General features: G+C 39.5%; 1 protein-coding gene, 1 long non-coding RNA gene and 1 pseudogene across 8 annotated transcripts in view; 2 read left to right on the top strand and 1 right to left on the bottom strand.

Annotated features, from left to right (window-relative positions):
- Positions 1 to 682: 682 nt before the first annotated feature.
- LOC146469213 (beta-secretase 2-like) lies at positions 683 to 12,409 on the top strand (annotated as a pseudogene). The gene is made up of 19 exons (XR_014867275.1): positions 683 to 1,258; positions 1,410 to 1,463; positions 2,785 to 2,830; positions 3,090 to 3,184; positions 4,068 to 4,140; positions 4,271 to 4,327; positions 5,000 to 5,064; positions 5,175 to 5,246; positions 5,672 to 5,776; positions 5,866 to 5,929; positions 6,563 to 6,624; positions 6,778 to 6,874; positions 6,954 to 7,008; positions 7,648 to 7,799; positions 8,439 to 8,471; positions 9,167 to 9,299; positions 9,959 to 9,996; positions 10,896 to 11,009; positions 12,233 to 12,409. The product of XR_014867275.1 is annotated as a beta-secretase 2-like (transcript).
- A 717-nt stretch (positions 12,410 to 13,126) lies between these two features.
- On the bottom strand, positions 13,127 to 26,104 carry LOC146469214 (deoxyribonuclease TATDN1-like). 3 transcript variants are annotated; one of them, XM_085123598.1, is made up of 13 exons: positions 26,007 to 26,104; positions 25,842 to 25,862; positions 24,969 to 25,013; positions 24,817 to 24,866; positions 23,891 to 23,954; positions 23,347 to 23,496; positions 21,494 to 21,536; positions 21,089 to 21,174; positions 18,445 to 18,485; positions 17,809 to 17,885; positions 15,962 to 16,032; positions 15,098 to 15,230; positions 13,127 to 14,061 (listed from the first exon to the last, which is right to left on the bottom strand). In XM_085123598.1, exons 1-13 carry the CDS (start codon positions 26,047 to 26,049, stop codon positions 13,965 to 13,967), a joined length of 921 nt encoding a protein of 306 aa, XP_084979724.1. In that variant the 5' UTR covers positions 26,050 to 26,104; the 3' UTR covers positions 13,127 to 13,964. The 3 variants fall into 3 exon arrangements, with proteins under 3 accessions (XP_084979724.1, XP_084979723.1, XP_084979725.1); XM_085123597.1 differs by lacking the exon at positions 26,007 to 26,104 and having other exon boundaries at positions 25,842 to 26,000; XM_085123599.1 differs by lacking the exons at positions 23,347 to 23,496; positions 26,007 to 26,104 and having other exon boundaries at positions 25,842 to 26,000.
- LOC146469215 (uncharacterized) overlaps positions 17,914 to 26,231 on the top strand; it is a 29,918-nt gene continuing 21,600 nt past the window's right edge. The window contains exon 1 of one of the 4 annotated variants that reach the window (XR_014867276.1): positions 17,914 to 18,121. This is a non-coding gene — a long non-coding RNA (uncharacterized LOC146469215). Of the gene's footprint in view, positions 18,185 to 18,236; positions 18,311 to 26,231 lie in introns of those variants that run through there. The other 3 variants (XR_014867277.1, XR_014867279.1, XR_014867278.1) reach the window with 3 other exon arrangements.

Raw genomic sequence — 26,231 nt, forward strand, 5'->3', positions numbered from 1 at the left:
AGAAAGTAACCTATCGGTGATTCACTGTTAATCGAACTAGAAAACACATTTTAGCTATTAATTAGAGACCAACGCAGTTGCGACGCAGTTTAAGTAAACTATGAAAAAAGAAAGCCTAAAAAATCAGGTTTTCTTTCGTTTTCGTACCTCACGTGCATAACTGCAACGGTGTCTCATTTATTAATTCTTTTTTTTTATCTGCAGCTCAAACATATGAATTTCATATATTTCACCCCACAGTTAAACCATGTAACCAATCCAATTTCTCTATTGTAAATAAAGAATAGACGAGACAAATAAAAATAAAAATGCGCAGAAATTGAAGAAAAGAGGGGATCTTGATATTGTCGTGTACCAAGAGAGGACACAGATGAGAGAATACAAAGTATTCCCATGCACACAGGCCTTGTTCCAAGAGTAGACCAGAGGGCAACATTGCTTCCCCCCCCTCCCCCCCAACCACCACCACCCCAGCTTTACTGCCTGCAATGGATTAGCGTCCAACTAAGGAAAGAGGAGAGTAACAATGCTTTGAGTCGCTTATTCCACGGAAGAAGATGGATCCGTCACCGGCCACAGATCTAACTCAGAACATTATTGTTTGTTTTTGTTGGAGGTGTAAATACCAAACAAATCATATGAAACACCTTTTTGGCCAGTGATAAGACACGCAGGGATAGACAGGTAGCTGCGAAGTGGTGTTAAATGCATTGATAAATCGTTGAAAAGATAAAAACATTATGGGAGTATTCCTGAGATAAATTTGTTATCTTTAAAATTGTTCAAGCGTACAGTCGAATGTCATGTGGTTTTTGATCAGTTTTGTTTGACTTTCCATGTGTCAATACTTACAGGTACTGTTAACAATGACGACACGCATGATTTCACTCACACACTTGTTGGTTCTTTCGCTGGCGCGAGGATCAAAAAATAACCAAGCAACAACACGGGAAACGTACGAATTTCCCTTAATTTGCACACCCTTTCGGGATCTGATGTCCCCTTGATCCTCTTCAATGTCTAAGTCCGAGGCTTTGCGGTTATGCTCGTTCGATGGGTCGTGTTAGGACTTATTTTGTCGCCTTTACTGAAAGCGACCCACCCTCCGAGATTTGGAAAGAAAGTGTCGACCATGTTGTCTTTCGATTTACGTCGAAAAACCAAACACCATCGCGAAAGGAACACGACAACTGCAACTGCGTCGCCGGCGCCAACGACAGCTAGCAATGAAGAAGAAGAAATGGAATTCTCTCTTCGGGTATGTTTAGCAAGGTTGCGTGCACGATGTACAGATCTAAACAAATTTAACTACATCCTCATTGCTATTTTCCATGCATGGCCGCAATGTATTTTGACGCAATCGTCAATCCCACGCAGGAATTTTATTTCATTTTATTTTTCTCGTATAGAGTACATCGTACGCTTATGTTATTGAATTGGATCTGGGCACACCTCCACAACGGGTAACGTATTTGCTCATTAACCAAACACCTATTTTCTCCTTACAATGCACGTAAGAAAATAAGAACCTAGTGAAGAACATAAAAAGCCTTAATTATCAGTAAACACCACATATGTAAGAACCTTTTCAGGCTTACCTGGAAAAAATATCCGTTCTTATAGGTGGGTTTGTACTCACTGTATTCGTGTACTAAGGACTGTTTAAGAAGCTACTACGGCGACAGCGACGAGAACGTCACAAAACAATAGGATTTAATGAGAAAAACAAAGGCCATGCACGTGTGTTATAAATTTTGGTCCATTTCTTGGCTGTACTCGGCCAAACGAACAACGTGAAATGACTAAATTCACGGTTTTTTGACGAACGTGAGCACATGACGATAAATTTTTCATTTTCTGTCTAAACTTGAACGTCGTTCCCACCTGTTCTGTTACTGGATAGTTCGGCCACACTGTACAAATTGTACGAATTGGAAAAATCATCAAGTACTGCAAGTAAAGCGAACTTATATTTTCAAGTGACGTTTTCGTTAATTTGCGTTGTCCCTATATAAGAGAACTTTTAAGCAACGAAAACGACGACGGCAAAGACAACGCCACAAAACAAAAACCTTAATGAGCAAAAACAATCGCTCTGCACGTGTGTTTTAAATTCAGTTGGTACATTTCTTTGCTGTCCCCTACAAAACAACAACGTGAAATGATCAAATTCCGAGGTTTTGTGGAGAACGTAAACACACGATGGCGAATTTTTCCGCGTTAATTCTCTTTGTTAACTTGAACGCCACTCCTATCAATTTGGTTCCTGGGTGTTTGCTGTTTCTGTGGAAGTTGAACGAGTTAAAATAATGGCGAAGTAGTACTACAAATGAAGTTAAGTTATATTTACAAGTGACGTTTTCGTTGGCGTTGCCGTCGTCGCTGCTTCCAGATTACTTAAGGACCTTAGACAGATGGCAACGCCAACGAAAACGTCACTTGTAAATATAACTCTATTCCATTTGCGCAATTGATTTTAAGTCGTTCAACTCTACGCAAACGACAAACTACCCAGGAACCAAATTGAAATGGACTTATATGTTTGACCGCGGTGAAGCAATAATCGGCCGTGTAGCTTTGGTGTTGTTTGAATAGAAGCAAGTTTATGAAGTTCCACGTACCGAGAACTAATTTTCGCAGATTGAGACAGTGGCTAGTAGACTGTCATCGGCCGTTTGGGGTAATAGGATACCAAAAAGAATTAACGTATTCAAGATCAGTTTTTCTTTTACTTTTTTCAGTTCTTTTTATCTTAACGCTGTTGATACTTTTCTCGTTTTACAGCTGGAATTTTTAATCGACACCGGTTCCTCTAACATGGCTATTGCAGGTGAGTATAGTTCAAACTTGCTGAGTTCAAAGAGTTCAACAACTAGTTTGATTTTTTTCCTATTAAATGAAGAATATGGACGGATAAAATTGGCAAAAATGTAACGCGTTCTATTCAATTCTTTTCTTCTAAATGGCCACAAAAGTTTTAACTATCAAAGTTACTAAAAAAAAGGTGTCCAGGAGTTATATCAGCTTCCTGGTTCTTGTTTACTTATCCAGAACTTTTTTAGCACTGTCTTCGTTCCTTCGATTATAAGGTCCGCATTGTCAGGACGAAATGGACCGCAAATGTGAGATTGAAACATATTACTACCCCGAGAGATCAAACACATCAGAAGACCAGCATATCCCGGTGAGTGTCATTGGTTCATAGGTTACGTGCTTCTGGATATCAGTAGAGAGATTTAGGGGATGTTTACATGGAGGGAGGAAGATCCTAGCACTAGGAAGATCCGAGAAGGCAAAAAAACTTTTCGTTTTGCTTTACATTCAGAAATTTCGGCCGAAGTGGTTACCAAGTGGAGAAACAAAAGAAGGATAATTGTCGGCCTTGAGCAGCTGAACGCCCTGCTGCCGCCATGTTTGCTCTTTTTGTCCTTAGTACTAGGATCTTCCGAGCGAAAGTAGTTTACATGGTGCTAGGATCTTCCTATCTCTCAGCTCGGAAGTTCCTGTCTCTAGGAAGATCCTAGGGCTAGGGCTAAGTACAACTTTTTGTATGTAAACTGAATAGAGAAAACATATGGCGCTAGGATGATCCGCCCCTCTAGGATCTTCCCAGTGCTAGGATCTTCCTCCCTCCATGTAAACAGCCCCTTAGAATTACGTTCAGGTAAACGGCGAACTGCAGAAATGACCACGTGACCATGTTTATCCTACATTTGCCGCTCGCTGTATTCAGTTTCTCGGTAAAACTGAGTAGTTTGACGGTAGCATGAAAGGGTTTTGCTATTCTCATCTATCTACTTATTATTTCAAGAAACTATAAACTCGAATCTCACGTTTGCCGTTTACCGTAAGCGCGATTATAAATCTCTCTAATGATTCACAAGCGTCGTAAAACAAGAGCAAACCAGGAACTAAGGAATCAGAAGGTTTATACACGTTTCCCCAGCTTTTAAACACCGGTTACATACTTGTGTTTGGTTTCTTTAGTTTATCCTTTTGGCTTTACTTTTGAAACTAAAAACAAAAATTCTGTATAGTGTACTTACTCCTTAGGTGGTTTCTTGCAGATTGAAACGGAGTACGGAAAAGGGGCGTGGTCAGGGGATATTTACCGCGATATCGTAGCTTTTCCAGGAGACGGTGAGTGTAGAAGTTAGCAGTGAAATAACTGATTGCCTTAACTCTGACAGAGACGGGAGCTCAAAACTGATACAGAAAATTAATTACCTTTGCTAAAAAAAGGTCAATTACTATTTAAATTGTGTCTCAGGTCCAAGAACAACAGCAGAGTTTGCGGTAATCAGTCACGAAAAGGATTTCTTCCTTAGTAAGTACCGGGGAAATGGTGGGGCAGTTACACAGGGTTCCTAGCCTTCTTGCTTTTCCTATTATAAGAAACCCTTTTTCCTGCACCTTTTGATAGTTTTTCATTTTCTATTGAAGTAAAATTTCTCCTCCTTTTCGCCATCTCAGAAATGCCGTTCAACTCTCGGCTTCCCCCAACCCACTCCCCGCTTTCCTCCTGTTCACTGGCTTCCTTATCTCATGGGGCCCAACCTTCGTATACATAATAATCTGAAAAAGAGCAAGGCTGATTTCCTGGTCAGGGAAGTATATTTTCCCAATATTTTGAAACGCACGGCCTTTCTTCTTAAGGGTATGTTTGAGACAGTCTCAACCATACCCTGAAGAAGAAAGGACGTGCCTTTTGAAATATTGGAAAAATATATTTCCCTGACCATGAAATCAGCCTTGCTCTATTTTCGATTATTTGTTCTACAATTGTTTTGCTGATTAGCTCTTTCACTTCAGGATCTGGTATTTTTATTTTGTCACGGTGGTCCTTGCAAACACAATTAATTACCGGTTTTTAGTTTGTATATATCCCAACCGAAAATAAGGCGAGACTGACTTCTTTTTGCGTTTTTACTGCGCCAGCGGTTTTCATACCAGATGCTGTTTGTTTTATCATCATTTTTTGACTGTATTTTTAACGCAGGAAATTCCATAAACGAGGGTATTCTTGGTCTTGCTTATAAAAGTTTGGCGACGGATGACGTTCAGGTAAACCCGAGTTTTGGTTGTTAGAAAAAACATTATTGTTCAAAATAGAGGAGTAAATTCGAACAGAATTTGTGGAGTTGTACTATCGTATAAATATGTTGTTCTTGTAGCCATTGTACGACCAACTTGTGCAAGACAATAAAGTTCCTAACGTTTTTACTCTTGGTTTGTGTAATGGAATGGTAAGTAAATGTTGGATTACTTTATAATCGAGTTCCTTGTGTAACGACTCTTTTTACGATTAGTGCTAACCCAGACTCTTTTGTTGTAGCTGAACGAAATCTCCCGGGGAAAAATGCGCTTCTCCCGTTCCTGATAGGAACTGACAAACGACCAAATGGCGAAAGCCTGTACGAAGTCGTAGCTCGCATCGTTCTTCATGCATTCTCGCACCAAAGCCTATGTTTCTTTTCGCGCGTAGTTGAAATTTAGGCAACATTTCCAAAACCGCGGAGCTCTGGTACGAGAATAGGATAGCTTGTTGTGCTGACCATAGTCCGAGTATTCTTTTTCCAGAATGGAGTCCCAAAAAAGGCACCCCATGTTGTCCTAAGTCTTACAGATAAGTACGAAATGACCTCAACTTCATCATATTTATTTTTCCAAGGGTAAAATCTGGCTGGACTTTCCTGAGCCACCCGAGTACCATGGACCCATCCACTACACGAGCATAAACCAAGAAACCTGGTACAGCGTTACCATGACAGGCATTGTGAGTGAGTTCAGCAGATCTTCCCTTGTGTTTTTTACTCATTTTTTAATCTCAAGCTTGTTTATGTTTATTGTTTCCTTGTGTTTCAGGATGTTGCTGGCAACAATCTTGGCTTGTTACCACCGAGTTATTCATCCGCCATTGTTGACAGTGGTTAGTAGAATCTCTGTTACATGAGCAACTTACAACTCGCAACGCAACTGTGATGGGTCGAAAAAACGTTGTAGAATACATGTCACACGCTTCAGCTTACATCAAAGTTTTAGGAAACATGGAAGACAAGCCTAATTTTCCTATAATTCTCGTCGATTTTTGACTTTTAAGTGCAAGACAAATAACGTTGCAAGTTGCCAGAAACTGAGTTGCCTTCTTGTCTTCATCTTTTCACGACACTGAGTTGGGTTGCGCTATCTCACATGTATAGATATTTGTCTCGCGATGGGCTCGTTGCCAGTGCATATTGAAACTTGCACAAAAAATTATCCATGGAAAGCGATGCTAAAATTGGCCTGAAAACTCAGTAACTTTGCTTCCAAAGAATCTGCCAGTTACCTAACGAAATCCAAGGGTTAATTTTTAAAGCAACTAGCACTGAGTGAGCACTTGCTCACCCCAACCTCACTTTACGAAAGAGGTTAATCTCTATATAGAAGACAATTTCTTATATTTGGTGAATTCGGAAGGTTATCATGTCAACATGACGTCAATAGAGTACGTCATGTTGCCTAGCAACCTAATACCTCATTGTGCCCCAACTTATCAGTGACGATTTCATTCTTTTCTCAGGTACAACAGATATTTTACTGCAGCCTGAGATTTATTCAGCAGTGATAGCACAACTCAAGTTGGTAAGTAGTTAGGTGAAGAATGCTCGTGAAGTTTTACACAGTGAATATTTTCTAATAACCTTCTTTCTCCTCAAATTTCGTTTTGCTAAATCACCCAGCACATGCAGATCGTGAATTAACAAATTTCGTTTTTCATCTTGTTGTTCTTCTTAGCTTGGTCCACCTGTAGATGAGCGTTTTTGGAAGAGTTACTGCGTCGATACTGACCCTTACCAATGGCCTTACATTACTATCTACCTCAAAGACACGAGTAAGTAAGACACAGGGAAACCAGGTGCCGGCTGAAATCACATAACCGTGTACCAAATGATATTTTTGTTTTTCCGTAGTTGGAGGTTCATTTGGCTTGACCGTCCTTGGAAAGCATTACGTCCGAAAACAAGAGTGAGTCATCTCGTCAAAATCAGTGATGTTTGTAAAGATTGATATTTTAAAATAAAGTAAAGCAACGCTTTCAAGTTCCCGCCTGTGTACAGACGGCTGGTAAAGTCTGAGGTCCGATTGTCTGCTTTTCACTCATTCAAATGTAACATTCTAACTACTGTCATAGAGCGGTTTTCAATCGAGTGTCGTGGGACCAAAACCAAAGTAATTACTCTGGCCAATCACAACAGGTGTAAACAACGCAATGAACAAATCAGAATTCAAAGCAAATACATGTATCCGGCTCCAAGCGCGGGAAAACGTGTGCGAGTGAGGCACGATTGGTTTTGGTTTTACATAGTGGCGCGAGTGTTATCAGCTAATCACAGCGCGTAATGCAAAACCAAAGGAAACGCGAATTCCTTTCGACCCTCAACTGAAAACGGCTCCATTTAACGAAGTAATTGTTGATATAATACACGTAAAATTATGTTTGCAATAGATACGATAGCTTTAAACGAAGAATTGTGGCATAGGCTTAATAGCTGCACACCTGCAAGGTTTTTTCCCATAACATGACGGTTCATGAAGTTTATACAGAACTTGTTATTTGTCAGGAGGAAAACCTGATACAGTTTAAATTACGTTTTTCTATTTAAGTGAATTCTACTGTCTAAGTATTGGCGCCAAACACTCCGGAGCTGTGCTAGGCGAGGTCGTGATGGAAGGAAACGTCGTAGTGTTTGATCGAGCCAATCAGAGAATTGGATTTGCACCTAGCAACATATCACACGCTGAGGCTGGACCTTGTGGTATGTTAAACTTTTCGGCCCACATATTAACATGTATATTCTCCCCACTGTTCCCCATATATTTCTTATGGTAATAGTTGGAAGAATTAGCTTAAAAGCCAAGACATTTACCTTTGGGGTTGATTTCCTTTATTCTCTCGACCTACTGTCTGGTGACGTAGATATATTGTATACACAGCTGTTTCGACAAAGGTTGTCCAATAAAGCGTAAAAGCATACGCGACAATGCCGAAAGCTTGTCTGGGAAATACCCAATAAATTTCAATAAAAGCTCAGAATCCATATTGCCCGCCATCTCAAGTCTTCGCTGTACGGTCGAGGCATTATGGATTAATCCATATTGCCCGCCATCTCAAGTCTTCGCTGCACGGTCAAGGCATTATGGATTCTGAGCTTTTATTGAAATTTATTGGGTATTTCCCAGACTACCTTTCGGCTTTGTCGCGTACGCTTTTACGCTTTTTTGGACAACCTTTGTCGAAACAGCTGTATATTGAAAGTAGATGGTGACCATTGTTAAGGTTTAGCCCTTCATAACTTTGTGATTCACCAGATATGCTCTTTATTCTTATGCAACCGCACTTAACCTTCTCTCAAGTTTTCTCACGCCAGATACTAAGTTTTCGTTTCTTGATTCAGGTAATCCGATTCGCGTCAATAACACAGTGAAAGGTAAGGTTCGCAATGTGCTCGAAGTCTTTTCCTCTGCACCTATCTTGTTTTGCCTTCCTCTTTCACTGATGCCGACAAAAACATTGGGAAATTCTCAAGTGATGGATATAGAAGCAAGCAGTCTTATTTAAATTTAAAGTCATGGAAGATCACACTTGTTATGTACGCAACTTGAGCTTTCGTGAGAGAAAGTCAAAGAGAATAAAAACTCAGGCTTAATAAGTGGGATTCGAACCCATGACCTTTGCGATGCCGGTGCAGTGCTCTACCCTTGAGCTATCAATCCACCTGGGAGCTGGTCATTTTGTAAGATTGTCATAAACCTGTGAAGGATGGGATGAATAAATGTACGTGTGAACATGAAATATCATTTATTTGAACTGCGGATGAACAGTTACGCACCCAACTTGAACAATTCTGAAAGAAATATATCAGCGATATTTCATATATTCACTCTCAATTACCTTTCCATGAACACAGGTCTGCAAAGAAAAAATTTGAATTCCCGACAGGAGTCAAACCAATGCCCTTCCGCACGCAGATCGAATGTTTCAATGACTGAACTACAAGGATACTAAAGGCATGATAATTCATTTGCAAGGTTCATATGTGACTTACGTATTGCATACTACGAGAATAAGTAATCTCGAAAGCAGCACTGTGCAACAAGAACAATTTCCTTTTTCCTTTACAAGGGCGTCTTCATAAATACTGCCGAGCTCCCGACATGCCTCAGGAGACGTGTTTCATGGGCTGCAACCCCTGTATCCAATATGGAGGCGTGTGGTGCCCCAGGGGTCACGTGGTAGTCTGGATCAATGGCGTCAGGTGAACAAGCCAAGCGTTCTATTCTCACTTACTCAAACATTTGCAAATCATAGAATTTGTTGTAGCGTCGTTGAACTCCTCTTATTACGTTGTTTATTAGCAGATGGTTAAGTTCATTTCTTCCTGGTTTCAATATATTGCCAAATAGTATAATCAAATGAAGTTTAATTCTCTTCTCCGCCTTCTTTTTTGTAAGAGTATATTGTATTTTATGTTTGCATTAGTTAGCAGAACTGTAGGACTCCTCTGACGCTTTTGCAATACTGTAACAAGTTATATGGTCATGTAAATAAACTGCTGTTGTTACTTAGTTTTTGCACGAATTTATGACGTCACCGAATGGCAGACCACTATTACGCAAACAGTTTCCAGTCCTTTACGCGTACTTCGCGTTTGACGGAGAGACGAGGGAAAATCACCAGGCTTAAACTTTTGCAGTTTTGTTCTAGTTGTTGTTGTTTAGTTTCCAAAATAGTCCCAAGAAATCGATGTAAAAATATAACTATAGCAGATTGACGTGGGAAACATCTAAGATGGAAAAATAGAACTGAAGAGAGGAACAAACTGGTGAAGATTTAAATAATAATACATAAGTATTTCATACAATCACTGTTTATTATGAGTTCCATCCCATGATTCCTTGTGGTTGTTTATTGCAGATCTGTTCTTAGTACAACAAGAGGCTTCTGCTGGCCAGGTGACTTCTATAAATAAGCACAGGCTCATTAATTAGATAAAAGTACAGTATGCACTAAAACGCTATAACAGTGAAGTCCATTAGGCTGGTTTCACTAGCGGCTTGATAAAACAAGCCTCACTCTGCCCGGTTATTATGTAGACGTTTATGTACACTAAATTTTCGTTATGTTATTTTGACAGAACAATTTCTCTTTAAGTCCGTACATTAAGCCATTTAGTCAATCTAGTTAAAGCAGATATGGCATGATAGTTTCAAAGTGAATAATCCACCCTATTGAAAAAGCTTAAGATGGCGATTGGTATACTTACCCAAAACTCTTTGAGCACGAAAACCCTTTCAAAAACTCATTAATAATTCATAAGCCCATTGACCTATCAAATGGTTGATAAAACATCACGTGCAGTGGTTTTAAAACCCGATAAAACCTCCTCTTTATTAGTATGCGGTGTTTAATGTTTTTCTCCTATGCTAATTTCCAACGTTCACAAAAGCATCATTGTTATGAACTCTATTGACAAACGCTTTTCCAGGAATGTTTTTGAAGCCGTTCAAAAACCTCGCATCACGTGTTTTATCGGCTCTAAAACCACTCGGCGCCTCGTGGTTTTAAAACTCGATAAAACTGCTGCTCGTGTTTTAAACATTACAAAAAAGCTCACAAAAATGCACAGAAAAGTTATAAAAACTTCAAACCTAGCATACACAATGTTGTTAGTACAGGGACGAACTTTGCAAAAAAAATAAATATGTCTTTCTGTGTGCCTATTGTGTGTGTTAACATGTGTTAGGTTCGCAAGTTATTCAGTCGTAAAATGTACATCCGCCATCTTTTTTTTCCGTGCGGTGGATTAAGACATATATTAAGCCAGTTTAATCAGAGACTGATTGTTTTACAGGGGGCCTCTTCACTCTCGATGACACTAAAGTTCAGACGTTTCTAACTGGACATGGAAGCGCTGAATTTCAAGCTTACTGTGATACTATTGTTCCAATGTACAAACAGTGTTCAGGTACGTTAGATCCGTTGCACGACTCGGGGTCATGCCAGTTTTATCAGGTCATTCATTTCGGTTTCGAGGAAAGCCACAAAGGGGAATTTAAAATTAAGGAATAATGCTTACGAAAACGCCACAAATATTTTCGCGTTATTTGAAGTACGTCGCAATTTACGTTGATACTTCACCTTCCTAGAGTGTCCGAGGATGTCAGTATTAACGCTTCCTTATGAAAACTGCAGTTTCGTGCTGCACAGTCGTTTTTCTCTCGTGATGCGCGGAGCGTGGATGGAGGCGTCAAGCGCCTAAACGTTCGTGTACGTCTAGCCTCCACGACTGAGTGGGAGGTCAGCGCGTATCCTACCAACCTCGTTTCCAGAGTTTTCCCAATAGACCCTTCTCCAAAATGGCGGCAACAGATTTGAATGAGTTAAAATTGAACTGAATGAAAAACTGATGCCAGCAATTCAAAGAGCACCTTTACTTTAGTAACCTTGCAAAGTTTCAGGATATTAATATCAGCTTAGGAAATGTAATATGAAATTTGACAAATTTACAAACGTTTTTATGACTGGGGCTATAAATTTTTCATTTTTCAACTTACATTTTGTCAGCTGATATTACACCTGATATGCTGAAACTTTGCAGGGTTACTAAAGTAAAAGTGCTCTTTCTAGTGCTGGTATACGTTTTTAATTTTAACTTATTTGAATTTTCGGCCGCCATTTGGAGAAGGGTCTATTTTCAAGGGAAAAGCCCTGGTAACGGTTGCGTTTGCTAGCCCATCCTCACTCGTGCCAGTTGTTTTTGGTTTCGTCAAACGAAGTCGCGAAATATTTAACAGTCTGTGCACATAGATGCCAGTCAGGCGGGTTTCTTTATTGCTTGCTACATACGACTGGTTCAATGCTCATGTTTTATACGCCTGGGCCCAGTTGTTCAAAGCCCGATTAAGCTAATCCTGGGTTAACGTGAACTTTGACTCGAGTATATTTACTAATCCATAAGGATTTGTCCAAAAGATTTTGTCCCTAAGTTTTGCCTTAGACTTTTCTTTCCCATTAGCTTAAAATGAGTCTTTAAAATTATTTTTAATGAGCAAGATGAAAACCTTGGATAACTTTTAATCGTGGATTAGCGTTAATAGGCTTTCGAACAACCCGGCCCTGGTTAGTCGCACAGCTCAGCAGTTATGCAACAATAATTCCTAATATGGTATATTTGTTTATTATTTCCAGTAAATGGCATTTGGATCTTGCTACTGAGTGGCTTCATATTCTTTATCCTGTGGTCACTGTTTTTGTACGTGAGCTGCCGAGGAGTCAAGAAAACTCAATCGGCAAAACGAACGAAGGATTCCGAGCAATACCGATGAATCTCCGGATCAGAAAGACGGGCTCCAGTCAAGTAGATAACGTGAGGCGACATGCACCGTTTGCAACGAGAACAAAGGAACGAACGTGCAATGCGCTTAAAAACAAACAAACAAACAAACAAACAAAACGAAACAACAATGGAGCTGCAGGTTATCTGGTTCCTGTGAAAATACAACTCAGAACAGGTACAGGCCTACTGGATAACACCAAACATTCAACGCCGGATTCCGAGCCTAAAGTATAGTTAACTGAGATGCATCCCAGACATTGTTTCTTAATAATAGCTAATTTTAGCACAACAATAGGCTATCGCCAGGTCTTTGTGTCTCTGGCTCCTGAAATTTACACATCAGCTGTTGAGAATTTGTTGGTGGACCACAGAACTTTGACATTGTACGGCCTTAAGTTTGCTTAGTCTGAGCATGTGTTGCAAAGAGAAAGGGTATTGGGAATTCGGACCCAAGCGCGCCTGCCACGCAAGTCGTGACGTCACTAAGGGATATAGCCCAAGGGAAGACCCTCCCTTCAGTTTACACCGACAAGACCCCGCCTCAGGCTTCGCGCGGTAAACGAATCAGGCTCGTTGCAATGAGACGAGGCTGTTTTCTGCCAGCTTGCACTGAAAACCGGCATGCTCATGCGATGCTTTTAGAATGACACTAATAAGGCCGCACGATATTTTCAAGTTTGACTTTTTATATTTTATAACGCAATAAAGATATGACCCTTTGCTACGAAAATCATAAACAATCAAAATAAATTATCATTTTTTATTAACCTAGCAGATAGCAACACAGTTTTTTGGAATCAGTGGGTCTTCATACAGTTCTTTGCTTTGATAATTTTTTACATAGCTATTGTTATTTCGAATTTAATTAGTTTATGACAGACTGTAAATAGTTATAACAAGTTGACAAATTTCAATTCGTACACATCGTTACACGACATGGTATATCGCCTTCGAGTTGTAAATTCGCGCCACGATGATTATAAGTGTGCTATCGACGAAGGCGTAACTGGTTTAACTTATTCCATGTTGATAAATAGGCCATTTCCGAATTACTTTGAACCTCATTATGGAAGCGAGGCTGAGCGCAAAGTTTGTCACGTGACAATTTAATAGTTTTGTTTGCATATGAATGAAAACTAATTTTCATAACAACATCTACGCAATTAGCCTCGTTTTCGTAATGAGGTTCAAAGCAAACTAGAAAATAGCTTTTTTTTTGTCCTCTTGAGAAACTTAGTGTCACAAATTTGAAGTTCTGTCTGTTCTATTTGTCTCTCCAATTATATGACTGTGTATTCATTTGTCACTCATGTAACTTAAACTTACCTGGGGAGGGGTTTGATGGACTTTGACTCAATAACGTTTTGTAATAAAAACGATTTATACCTGGCTGTTTGCTGTTTCTAGAACCGCTTGTCTCTTTTCGTCTCATTCATTCGTTCGTTCGTTCATTCATTTAATTATATCAGGATGTGTTCTCTCGTGGACACAAAATTTGCCATTCAGAACTCTCAAAAATAGGATAGAATGGGATAGGATAGCTTAAATTGTACACGGTATTTCCATATTGAACCAAAAAATCTGCTATCTGATAAACAAATTTAAGGCATTTTCGTAAACAGTTTCAGCGAGACTCTGTGCATCTTCTCCTCTGCTTTCTGCAACGACTTCTAACACTTGACTGAAAAATGGCAGAACAAAAAGAAACACTTAAAACTCCAGAAAAACCTTCTTCGCAGTACTTCTTCTTCCCTCGACCCGAACACACACGATAATTCCGAGCCTAGAAACTCCTCTAGTAGTAGTAGTAGAGTAGTGTTGTTCTATAAAGATGTGACCCTTTGCTACGAAAATCATAAACAATCAAAATTAGTGTTGTTCGAAAAGAAGAACTCGTCTTTTCTGTGAGATTAGAAAATGTAATCGTTTCAAGTAGGTCGACTCAACGACTTTCAATTATTAGCTTTGTTTTTCTGGAGAGAGAAGAGAAAAGAGAGAGAGAAGGTCTCTTCATTCCTTATTTACACGAATCCAAGGTTCTCTCCTACAGAGAATTAATAGTTCAACTCTAGACGCTACTCCAGACAAAAGTTTCCGACGTCCTCGATGTAAATTTCGTGCAAAAATATACTGAAATACAGGTAAAACAATTTGTTTTTTTATAATGCAGCTATAAATTAAAGCGCTTGGGTTCCCCGTGAAGCTTGTGGTAGTGTTAAATAAAAAAACAACAACAACAAGAAGAGAAGATCGAAGACGCCAATCCCAATATGTACCTTCTACAGATTGGTACGTGGTGTATGGGAACAATTATTGTACCGACTTATTGCGTACCATACAGGGCTCAGTTGTTCAAAGCCCGATTAAGCTAATCCTAGATTAACTAGAACTTTGATTAGAGTTTAATTACTAATCAATAAAGATTCTCCAAAAGATTTTTGTGCCTCAGTTTTAACTTAGACTTTTCTTAAGCTTTAGCTTGAAATTAGCCTTTTAAACCATGTTAAACAAGCGAGATAAAAACTTCGACTAACTTTTAATCTTGGATTAGCGTTAATCGCCTTTCGAACAACTGGGCCCAGTACTATAAACAGCTATACCTAGCTATATACTGCTGCGTTTAGCTGCGTATAGCTGCATATAGTCTATGTTACGATATGTGTTGGTACAATATGTCCCCATACACCGCACACCTACATGTCTGCTGCAATACTTACACAATGTTTGCCGGCTCATTACGCCCCTTAACACAGAGTCCTTTCTCCCACTTTTCTTTCTTTTTGCTTTCAAATTTGGTTTTAATGTGCTTGAAACCGACGTGGGTAGGACGAATATCACACCAAGGAGCATCTAAACAAAGTAAAAAAAAAAAAAAACAGTGAAATTTGAGAGTTACGTCCGCGCACGCAACGTAAAAACACCCGCAGTGTTTTGGATATTATTAAAAAAAAAAAAAAAAAAAAAGAACGTATACTAAAGAGTTTCTCATTCATAATGATTGCCGTAAATTTTACGTGCGGAAAATGAAATGACAAGAATGTAAAATTCAGGTCACGTTCGAAAAAAGAAAGCTTTTTCAGATTTTTCTTTGCCCTACTCTCGTGATATGATAAATAAAACATCTTAAAACTCTACTAATCCGTTCACTAGTTGGGCTAGGAATGTATCTGTGTTTCAATTTAGACATTTTAATCGTGAGATCGTTTTTAATGAGTCTTAGCGTGCTACTTAACACCTCGTGGGAAATAGGTAATTGATTAATTGATTGATTAACTGGTCGATCCGAATGATAGAGCTATCGCGATCCATCGATCCATCCATCCATCCCCTTACTAAAACAATTAGACTACTAGTCGGGGTAAACGGAGAGGTGACGATATCAGAGAACTTGGCTTCCTAGCGAAACTGATATACGGTCTTGGCTAGCCTGCGAGCAATCGCGGCTCGCGCTTTCCTCTCGCGGGAGACCTAAAAGAGAGCTTGCTCGTAGGTTAGGCGTTGGCTTTCGTTTAGCTTGTTATGATGTGCGATGGCAAAACAAACAACACAGAAAATCACAGTAACACACCTAAAATCAATACCTGTTTCAAGTAATATTCTATCGGAAGGAATTGTTTTCATGACTTCAATGTTTTCTTCTGTTTTAAGTGAACTATAAAAAAAACAACAATAAACAATGCCAAGAGCTCTCAATTGTTAGAAGGATCTAAGAAAAAAAACTTAATGGAGGTATGAATTGTGTCAACACCTTTCGATTTATAAACTAACACGGACTTTCAATTTTCCATTATAGAGCTTTGTACAGTTTTATCAGCTGTAGAAAGTTTAGAATTAGCTTCAGTTGATAATGATAAGCCTGTGGGTAATAATGGCTAAGTATGGAATCCCGGAGAAGATCGTGAAAATGGTAAGAGTATTTTATGACGACTTCAAGTGTGCTGTAGAAGATCAGGGGGAAACATGTGAGTGGTTTGACATAAAAACTGATGTAAAACAAGGATGCAATATGTCGGGATTCCTGTTCTTGATTGTTATGGATTGGGTAATGCGAAGAGCGGTTGGCAGTGGTGAAAACGGTATTAGGTGGAAGTTTACTTCAAAACCGGACGACTTGGACTTTGCGGACGATATAGCTCTGCTTTCATCTACCAAGCAGCAGATTCAGGATAAAACGACAAGGCTGGACGAAGAGGCCAGACGGGTGGGACTCAAAATCAACGGAGAAAAGACAAAAACGATGAGGATCAATGCAAGGAACCAAGAAAACATCATAATAAATGGGCAGGATATTGAAGATGTCGAAGAGTTTGTGTACTTGGGGGCGAAAGTTTGTAAAGAGGGAGGCGGTATGAAGGACTTGAAGAACAGGTTATAGAAAGCCAGAGGTGCCTTTAACAAACTAAAGAAGATCTGGATCTCTAATAACATCTCGAGGAAAACAAAACTGAGGCTGTATAAAACACTGGTAGTGCCAGTGTTACTCTATGGATCTGAGACATGGAAGATGAACAAAGGAGATGATAAAGCAGTGAATGTGTTCCATAATAGATGCCTACGTAAGATCTTCCGAATCCGATGGCAAGACCATGTCAGTACCAAAGAGCTACTGGAAAGAGCAAGCATGAAGCCACTGAGTGTGGAAGTGATGTCTCGAAGATGGAAAATGATTGGCCATATTCTTAGGAAAGATCGCAATGATGATTGCAATGTTGCCATGAGCTGGGCACCAGAAGGTAAAAGGAGAAGGGGAAGACCAAAAACCACCTGGAGACGGACAGTAGAGAAAGAAAGGCAAGAAGCAGGTTGGAGATCGTGGGAGGAGGTGCGGACCGCAGCAACCAATAGAGAGGAGTGGAGAAGCTCTGTGAAGGCCCTATGTGCCACGAGGCACGCAAAGGATATATGATGATAACTCAGTTGGCTGAGCACTGCACTGGTATAACAGGGACCATGAGTTTGAATCCCGTTCAAGCCTGAATTTTTTTTTTCAGGCTTTCTTTTCGCAACTGCTTAAGTTGCGTAGTAACTGCGGGGATCTTTCGTCTATTTGATCTTTCATCCGCAGTTCAAAATATATGTTTCATATATTCATATTTATTTATTCATCCTTCACGGGTATATTACGAACTCACAATATGACCATCTCCCAGTTGGCTTGATAGCTCAGTTGGCAGAGCACTGCACCGACATCGCAGAGGTCATGGGTTAGAATCCCGTTCAAACCTGAATTTTTTTTTTAGGCTTTCTTTCCGTTTCCGCAACTGCTTAAGTTGCGTAAACTAAGCTGCGATGGTCTCTCATTTGTTAATTCTTTCATGTGCAGCTCAAATAAAATAAAAAATCAAATAAATTCCACATATTTTATTCCCATGGAAACATATTATTGGCTAGCGGCAAAGAAAACAAGAACAGGTGAATATGTACTTACCATCCTGTGATGCCGATATATAAACCTTGATCCAGGTAATCAGCTGCCTCTTCTTTCGTGCCGGTGAAACAGTGAGCCTAAGAATATGAAATCAAGTTGACAGGAAGAGTAAGTTGACTGTTAGCTAGACATAGCGTCCAGGGCTGAGTTGCTCGAAGCATGGTTAGCGCTAACCATTGGTTAAGAGGTATTAAAACCTATAGGTTGTTATGGTATTTAACCCGGGTTAGCGCTAACCATTGGTTAAGAGGTATTAAAACCTATAGGTTGTTATGGTATTTAACCCGGGTTAGCGCTAACCATTGGTTAAGAGGTATTAAAACCTATAGGTTGTCATGGCATTTAACCCGGGTTAGCGCTAACTATTGGTTAAGAGGTATTAAAACCTATAGGTTGTTATGGTATTTAACCCGGGTTAGCGTTAACCATTGGTTAAGAGGTATTAAAACCTATAGGTTGTCATGGTATTTAACCCGGGTTAGCGCTAACCATCGGTTAAGAGGTATTAAAACCTATAGGTTGTCATGGTATTTAACCCGGGTTAGCGCTAACCATGCTTCGAGCAACTGGGCCCAGTTCCAGATAAAAGCTGAAAGCGTGGTACTGTCAGTTGACAAAGCACGCTAGCTAACTCACCACTCCAGCAACAAATCTATCTCTGTTTCGTCTGATGATATCTGAAAGAAGTAACGGGAAGAAGGTGGTAAAACGTGGTAAAACTTTATTTCAACTTGGATTGAAGAGTAGCGTATAAGCGCTAGTATCTCCGAGAAGTAAATAACGTGAAAAAATATATATGTACAATTAACCAAAAAAGAAAAAAAAAAGAAACAAATATATACATGCTATAGAATTATTCGTAGAATACAATAAATAAAGATTAGGAGTAATCAATAAGCTAGTTTACAAAGTCTAGGCAGTTGTTTCTAAAATAGGTTGCGCTGGTGGTAGTTCTTAAGTCATCGTTCAACATATTCCATAATTTGGGCGCAAGAAATTGGATGTGTAATACTAAGCGGCCCACACGGTGGTTTCCGTGGAATGAGGCGACTAGGCGTATTGCTACCCTCCCCTCACCCCTTCTCCTGGATGGAATGCTAGTCCACCACAGGGTTAGCAGGTCTTAGCAGTATGCCACGGAGATAGAGAATTCGACAAAAGTAGAAATGACCACGTCACCATGTTTATCCTTGATTTGCCGCTGGCTATTTTCAGTTTCTCAGTAAAATCGGGAAGTTTTCCTTTATCAAGAAAGGCCAGAATTGTTTTACTGACTATTCTCATCTATCTACTAATTCTTTCGAGAAAACATAAACGCAAATCTCACGTTTCGCCGTTTGACGTAAACGCGATTCTAATTCTCCCTGATGTGGGGCAAAGTTTCTTGTCCGAGGAAACAACACATCAATGAAGAGGCCAACCAAGCTTCGAACCACCAACCCTTCGATCTTCCAACCGTCTGATTGAAAGTGCGGTGCGGTAACCACTACACCACGGCGCCTCCACAGAATGGGAATAAAATGGAATTCAACACAAACAACGGTTATTTGCTTCCTAAATCAGCTATCAGGGAGCTTTAGCAACGACGACGGCGACGGCAGCGAAAATGTCACTATTAAATTGAATTAGCGTTATTGCAAACATCCTCGCGATTATTCCAACTCACTTTAAATGTCAAATGTTGGTGAAATTTCCTGGAGTTGAATTCTTGGAGACCCCACCCAAGTTTAGAAAAAGAAAGAGAAATTCGCCGTTGTGCATGTGTTTACGTCCTTCACAATACGTCCCATCAGGAAATTTCACGTCCTAGGGGGCTGTTTACATGGAGGGAGGAAGATCCTAGCACTAGGAAGATCCGAGAAGCCGGAAAAACTTTTCGTTTGCTTTACATGCAGAAATTTCGTCCAAAGTGGTTACCAAGTAGAGAGAGAAAAGAAGAATAACTGTCGGCCTTGAGCAGCTGAACGCCCGGCTGCCGCCGTGTTTGTTCTTTTTCTCCCTAGTACTAGAATCTTCCGAGCAAAAGTAGTTTACATGGTGCTAAGATCTTCCTATCTCTCAGCTAGGAAGTTCCTATCTCTAGGAAGATCTAGGGCCAAGTCCAACTTTATGCATGTAAACTGAATAGAGAAAACATATGGCACTAGGATGATCGCCTTCTAGGATCTTCCTAGTGATAGGATCTTCCTACCTCCATGTAAACAACCCCCTAGTCGTGCAGTGACAGCAAAGAAATGTACCAAAAAGTGTAATGCACGTGCAGAGTTGTTGTTTTGGTTATAAAGCCTATTGCGTTTTTGACTTTCTCGTTGCCGTCGTCGTTGGTAAAGCTTCCTTTGTCGCTTTGGTACCCCTATTTTGCACTTGGAGTGTGGCCAATGTGCGAGCCAAACGTGCGAGCCATGCCAGCCAAACGTGCGAGGCATGCGAGGCAGACGTGCGAGGCATGAACAAAACATGCGAGGCTTGCGAGGCATGAACAACCCCCAACATAAATGCTAACCGTTAAGCTAACCGGGGAGCTATTTAAGCTAACCTGAGTGCTATTTAGGCTAACCGGAGTGCTTTTTAGGCTAACCGGAGTGTTTTTTAGGCTAACCTGAGTGCCTCGCATGGCTCGCTGGCTCGCAGATTGTCAAGACCCTTGCACTTGTGAAAGTAAATCTCTATTTTTTGGTTGCTTACGGTGGTATCGAAAACGAAGACCGAAGCACGAAGCACCCCAAAACTCGAAAACGAAGCACCCAAGGTCGAAAACGAAGCACTTTAGGTCGAAAACGAAGCACTAAGGTTGAAAACGAAGCACCCTATTTTCAATCAATTACAATCACTTCAAGAGAGGCGAAAAACCAAAGTTATGTTGATTAGATAGATAGATTGTTGTTAAAGAACTAAAAAGCTTTTACAGAAGAAAAATATCAACAAAAGGTAAAGCTTGACATGTTTTACTCACGTGGAAAACAGGAAATGCCACTTTGAAGTTTTATTTTTAATTCAGTCAGAGCTGCGGAAATTCATTTTCAACAACTCGCAGTTGAATAGTTTTGCGCAGCACTCTCTCCGTTATCGCGCTTGACTCGTGACTAAATTTCGACCCTGAATAAAACAAAACAAAACCCTAAGTCGGCCTTAAAAACTGAGTGCTTCGTTTTCGACCTAGAGTGCTTCGTTTTCGACTTAGGGTGCTTCGTTTTCGACCTTGGGTGCTTCGTTTTCGAGTTTTGGGGGTGCTTCGTGCTTCGTTTTTGAGTGCTTCGTGTTCGATACTACCGTTGCTTACCGATGAAATCCTGATGCGCATTTCTTGAGTGTAAAAACATTGGCAGGTTAGTTTCCTCAGCTAGCAGAAATTGTTTCTCAAAATACCTAAGACAAGCAAAAACAATTTGTAAACAGCAACTGCTTACTGTGACTTGAAAGCTAAAATAAGAACAACTGAGAAACTTGTGATAGATGAGGTAATTTAACCAAGACATCGCCTGAAAAATGTTTCATAACCGTCACATACAGCTGCTGTGAGGCTTCGTTTTTAAGAAATTTCTATTCAAGAAGTCTTAGTTAAGTTATTCTACCACTTAATGCTTAGCCTGTATGCACAAAGTTTTCCCATTCAAAACGTCTCTGTATACAACTATTACCAAATTACCACAGTCCTATTAATATATTATTTTATTTATTTACTCACTTTAATTGGACTTCTTTCGGACAAAAATGAGTACGGTCATAATCTGAAGAGTGCAATAAAAATTACTTCAAAAAATGAAGGGCTCAGTGCCGGCATAACCAACCAATAGTGCCTTTAAACTGTTTTTTGTTGTTATAGCTCAGATTCAAAGGAGTTTTTGCATGTGGCCTTGAATTCCTTCAGGAAACGTTGCTCTGATGTTTTATCCGCTACTCTGCGTTTGAACGTTTGTGATAAAAACGGAAATCATGCCCATAATCATGGTTTTTATTGCAAATGAAGTGCAAAAACAGGGTTTAAAACATTGGAGCACGGTTTCCAGTAGGAATTCAAGGCTACATGCAAAAGCTCTGGTGAATCTGAGCTAAAACAACCAAAAGCGATCTAAAAAGTCATTTGGGTCGGTTATGCAACGAGCCTTTCAATAAATTATTGACTCTACACAGGCAATGCTCACACAACAACTTAGGGTGCGTTTTTTTATCCACAATTCTGGAATAAGAATGGTTGATACGGAATGCTAGGACTAACTCGGATTGTCTGCTTAAAAAAAACGCCCGGAACGAAGATGAAAGGCATGTCCACCTGTTCTCGCAGTTTACTGCCGACGGAGAGTAGCCATTTTTCGTCATGTCGTCGGCAATCATTTGCCAAATTGCCCTTTTCTTGTACGAAATATCACTAAAAAACCCTCGTACTTTTGGTACAATGAAATTAGAAGCAATGTTTCATTGTGTCAAAAAGTGTAACCTGATTTTTTCTCCGGTAGAGACGTATTTGAATCCGCAGCGCTCATCTCGCCGTCCGCCATCTCGGATTTTCATTCGCAACATTCTGCTTATTCTGCCCCTGGGAGCAGAATGGATAGAATGGCATTCTGTCCATTCCGGAATAAGAATGCGGAATAGAAAAACGCGCGCATTTTACGGTCTGGCCATTCTCATTCCAGAATTGTGAATAAAAAAACGCGCCCTTAATCTCTTATGTGTAAATCAGCGATGGTTTCAGAGCAGCTACTTTGGGTGAGATTTTAAGAGTGAAATTGCCGCAACAATTATTAATATGAGACATGGTGTTACTTTCTTGGGCTAATACATTATCTGGGCAACGGAACATCCCCTTTAAAAATCACCGCCAAGTTGCAGTTAGTTCTGTAATTATTGTAGATCAAAGTACTGAGCAAGTTCTAAACCTTTGGTGGTATGGCATTGAAATTGCACCTGATTTGCACTGAAATTGCAACTGGTTTACAAGTGCAATTTCAAATTGTAGTGCACGCACGAAAAACATCACCCAGTGGAAATCGCCACAAAAATTTCATAAAACGTACTGCGTAGATAGGTCTGTAGGTGACCACCTTGCAGCATTTGAGGAGTTTATTTATTTATAACAGGTTGCCCTATATTGCCTGTTTGGCAGTTCCTAAAGGGACTGGGTACTAGTTAACACATTGTTCAAATTGTGTCATTTGTAGAAATGAACCCCATCAACAGAAAGACCACATAAAAAGCAGTAAGTTTACCAAGTTTGGTTATGTTCCATTGGGTACTAACCAGGCCGTGACCTGTCAAAGGTCCTCTAAATTCCATACAAAAGCCTCTAATTCTGAGATGGCATCCCCCAAATCCATACAAAATCTCCTATTTTTTCCAATTTTTGAAAGCCTTCTACTTGGTTGCAATCTAACAACAGAACCTCAAAATTAAAAACCTGACTAATTTTAATGTGATATCTTTCTTGTGATGAACTCCAGTTTCTGATTAAATGAAACTTTAAAAACTTGTCCCCAGTTTCCATTTGAGCTCCAGAGCAGGCAATTACTTTGCTAAAGTTTCTTTCCTTCAGTGACTCACCTAGGCCGCATTCACCAACAGCGACCACATTTCCTCTATTTTCCCATGCAGTAGTAATTAGTTGATGAAGATAGTCATTTGGATCTCGGCCATCTTGTTCAAATTCACCACACCGGGTTGGATGACAGCCAACAGTGCAGTGAAATGATTCTGCAGAATATTTAACGATTATTCCACGAGCGCGCGTTGGATATGAGATGATAGATAGCCAACGAGGCGCGAAACGCTGAGTTGGCCATAATCATCTGATATCCAACAAGCGCGAGTGGAATAATTGTTTTATTAAAAGCAATCAAGTAATATTGGTAGGCCTTGCTGATTTCCTTTTCAAGAGCAACAAGAAAACAATTTATGGTCGCTACTTCTCGGGAATGGTATAATGGCTCATATACCATGGCCGCTCAGCCAATCAAAACCCTGGAATTGCATTTTACAATGATCCAGTTTTTAATAAAATATAATATAACATGTGGAAAGATGACCAATTTTATGTTCTAGAGCAACTTCACATGAATAAAAAGGACAATAAAAAGGTTTGTAGTACCATTTGTTTTAGCAAGTTCCAGAGCATTCCGACTCTCAGCTAAATTCCCTGCGGTGATTATCATCTAAAATAGGGTAAAAAAAAAACTTTTATCGAAGCAAGTAAAGTAGATATAGGTAAAGTAAAGTCCAACTACGAGCCTAAGTGGCCCACACGGCCAGAGCTTAACTAGAAGTGTTGCTCAACTATAATTCCATGAGAACGCATTGGATGTGAGATGATAGATGGCCAAAGAGGCCAAGTTGGCTATTAATCATCCCATATTCAATAAGCACAACCAAGAAAAATCACTTAAATCTTGCTGATTTCACTTTTCAAGAACAACCAGAAGACAATTTAATGGTTGCTATTTCTCGGGAAATATGGTATAATGGCTCATATACCATGGCTGCCAAGCCAACTCCCTGGAATTGCATTATGCAATGATCCAAGTTTTAATAATAAATATTGTAGACTGAGAAAAGTGAGGAGAAAATGAATGCAGATCTATACACTTTTACAACATACGTAGTTGCAAAGAAGACTAATTCAGACATGAATAATTAACCTCATTGTAGGGTCTTTCACAAGATATTCCACCTGCAGTTCATATACACTCAATTGAAAAAAATCTTGTCAATTAAAAGGTATAAACCATGAACGATATGACCCAACAGATTTCTGGGAAGCCTAATTGACCTATGAGGTTATTTACATTCATGTTCTTAGAAAATAAAAGCAAAAGCAGTTTTAATGGCTTAAAATTTGCAGATTGCTCACGGTCAAAGAGAAAAACATACAAAATATGTTCATGCTAATTAAATTACCCATAATTCCATCAGGTTGCATTGTTTACATTTCACAGTTTGCACAGGATGAAGCTTTTTCAATTGAGTGCATGAGATTGTTTCACATAATTTACAATTGTTTTGTGTGTTTGATTATACCTTTTTAACACCAACATCAGTTGCTCTCTTTACAACCTCTTGGAAGTCATCTGTAAGTTTAAAGTTGATCAAATTATGAAGACATCTCTTGATAAAATAAAAGTGATTGTTATTTATTATAATAACAATTATTTATAATGATAAAGACTAACCTTGATGAGCCTGTTTCCCATGGTATATCCCTTTAAACATTGAATCTAAAAACAATACAAAAATTGCTAGTAGGACGAACAAACTCTTAGTTTTGTTTTCTAAAGCTGGATACTCCAGGCATTTGATGCGAGGTTAGGTCCATATGGTGCCCAATGAATTTGATGCAAAACACAGGGCATTTGACTAAGAACAGTCCACTTCCTTTGCAAGTTCTTGTCGAAATGTGGTGGGTTCATGTTTGGCAGAACAGCCTGAACAGAGCAAGAGAGGTGGAAAAGGCTAAACCAACACAATTGAGCAGGAAAAATGCAACAACGAAACAATTAATATTATTAGTGTCACACAAATTATGTCTCTTTGCCTCTGTAGGAAAAAAACACAGTAAGTGTGGATTTGCTGTCATAATAGTTTTTTTTTTTAAATGCTTTATCAATAGGTTAATTACATTGTTTTCAGTGCGGACTTCTTGCAATGTTTGATTTAATAATCAAATTACTCTTTATATTGATGCAAATTAACATTTAAAAGTGCACATCAGTTTGAATATTTTAGTAATAAAACAGCTTTTAAGGTCTGTCGAAATGAAGGAAATTTTTCATTAAATGGCTGGTTCAGGGTGGGGAATTCGACGCTTTGTGACATTTAACCATAAAAACTGCCAACATAGTGGAGAAATTATTTGACCGAGAAAATTTTCAAAAAAAGCAGGAAAAAAGTCAAATGTCCGGTGGTTTGCCCAAAGGGGGAGGGGGAGGGGGGAAAGGCATGTATTCAAATTTCTGGTACAAATTGTAGCCTCGAAACTCGGTCATTATTAAGGAAAAGGTGTACTGTGAAAACTTTTTTTATTTTTCTGGCCTTTTTGAGCTTACCTGTGAGATTCACTCCAATATCTTGGGGGGAAAACATCGCAGATATATAATCAATTAGTACAAAGTTACTGTGCATCAAACACGTGACATGGTAAAAAAATGTTTAAACGTCATTGTCGATGAAAAAGAATAACAGAATAGGGAAAAGTCACGACTAAAACGCACCAATGAATCGAAGGGAACAAGCTGCCGCCATCTTGCGAATCATTTATCTTGGGACTGTTTGCGGTGTATTACACAACAAACAATTTGATTTCTATTAAGCCGCTGGTTAGTTTCGTTGTTGTCGCGGGCATTCAAATCCTCGTAAAAAAAATTTTCGGTCCGGTGCTGTGATTTGACACGCAAAAAACAAGCTGGTGTTTATACTCGGTAAGTTTCCAACAATCA

The sequence above is a fragment of the Pavona decussata genome, unplaced genomic scaffold (assembly GCF_977016875.1).
Source record: "Pavona decussata unplaced genomic scaffold, jaPavDecu1.1 SCAFFOLD_126, whole genome shotgun sequence".
NCBI classification, from domain to species: domain Eukaryota; kingdom Metazoa; phylum Cnidaria; class Anthozoa; order Scleractinia; family Agariciidae; genus Pavona; species Pavona decussata.

Coding starts and splice junctions, on each gene's coding strand:
- LOC146469214 (XM_085123597.1), bottom strand. CDS start 25,917: ATGCACAGTAACTTTGTACTAATTGATTATATATCTGCGATGTTTTCC. Junction 24,867..24,968: donor TGGGAAACAGGCTCATCAAG/GTTAGTCTTTAT, acceptor TTAAACTTACAG/ATGACTTCCAAGAGGTTGTA. Junction 21,537..23,346: donor TGTTGGTGAATGCGGCCTAG/GTGAGTCACTGA, acceptor TGCACTCTTCAG/ATTATGACCGTACTCATTTT.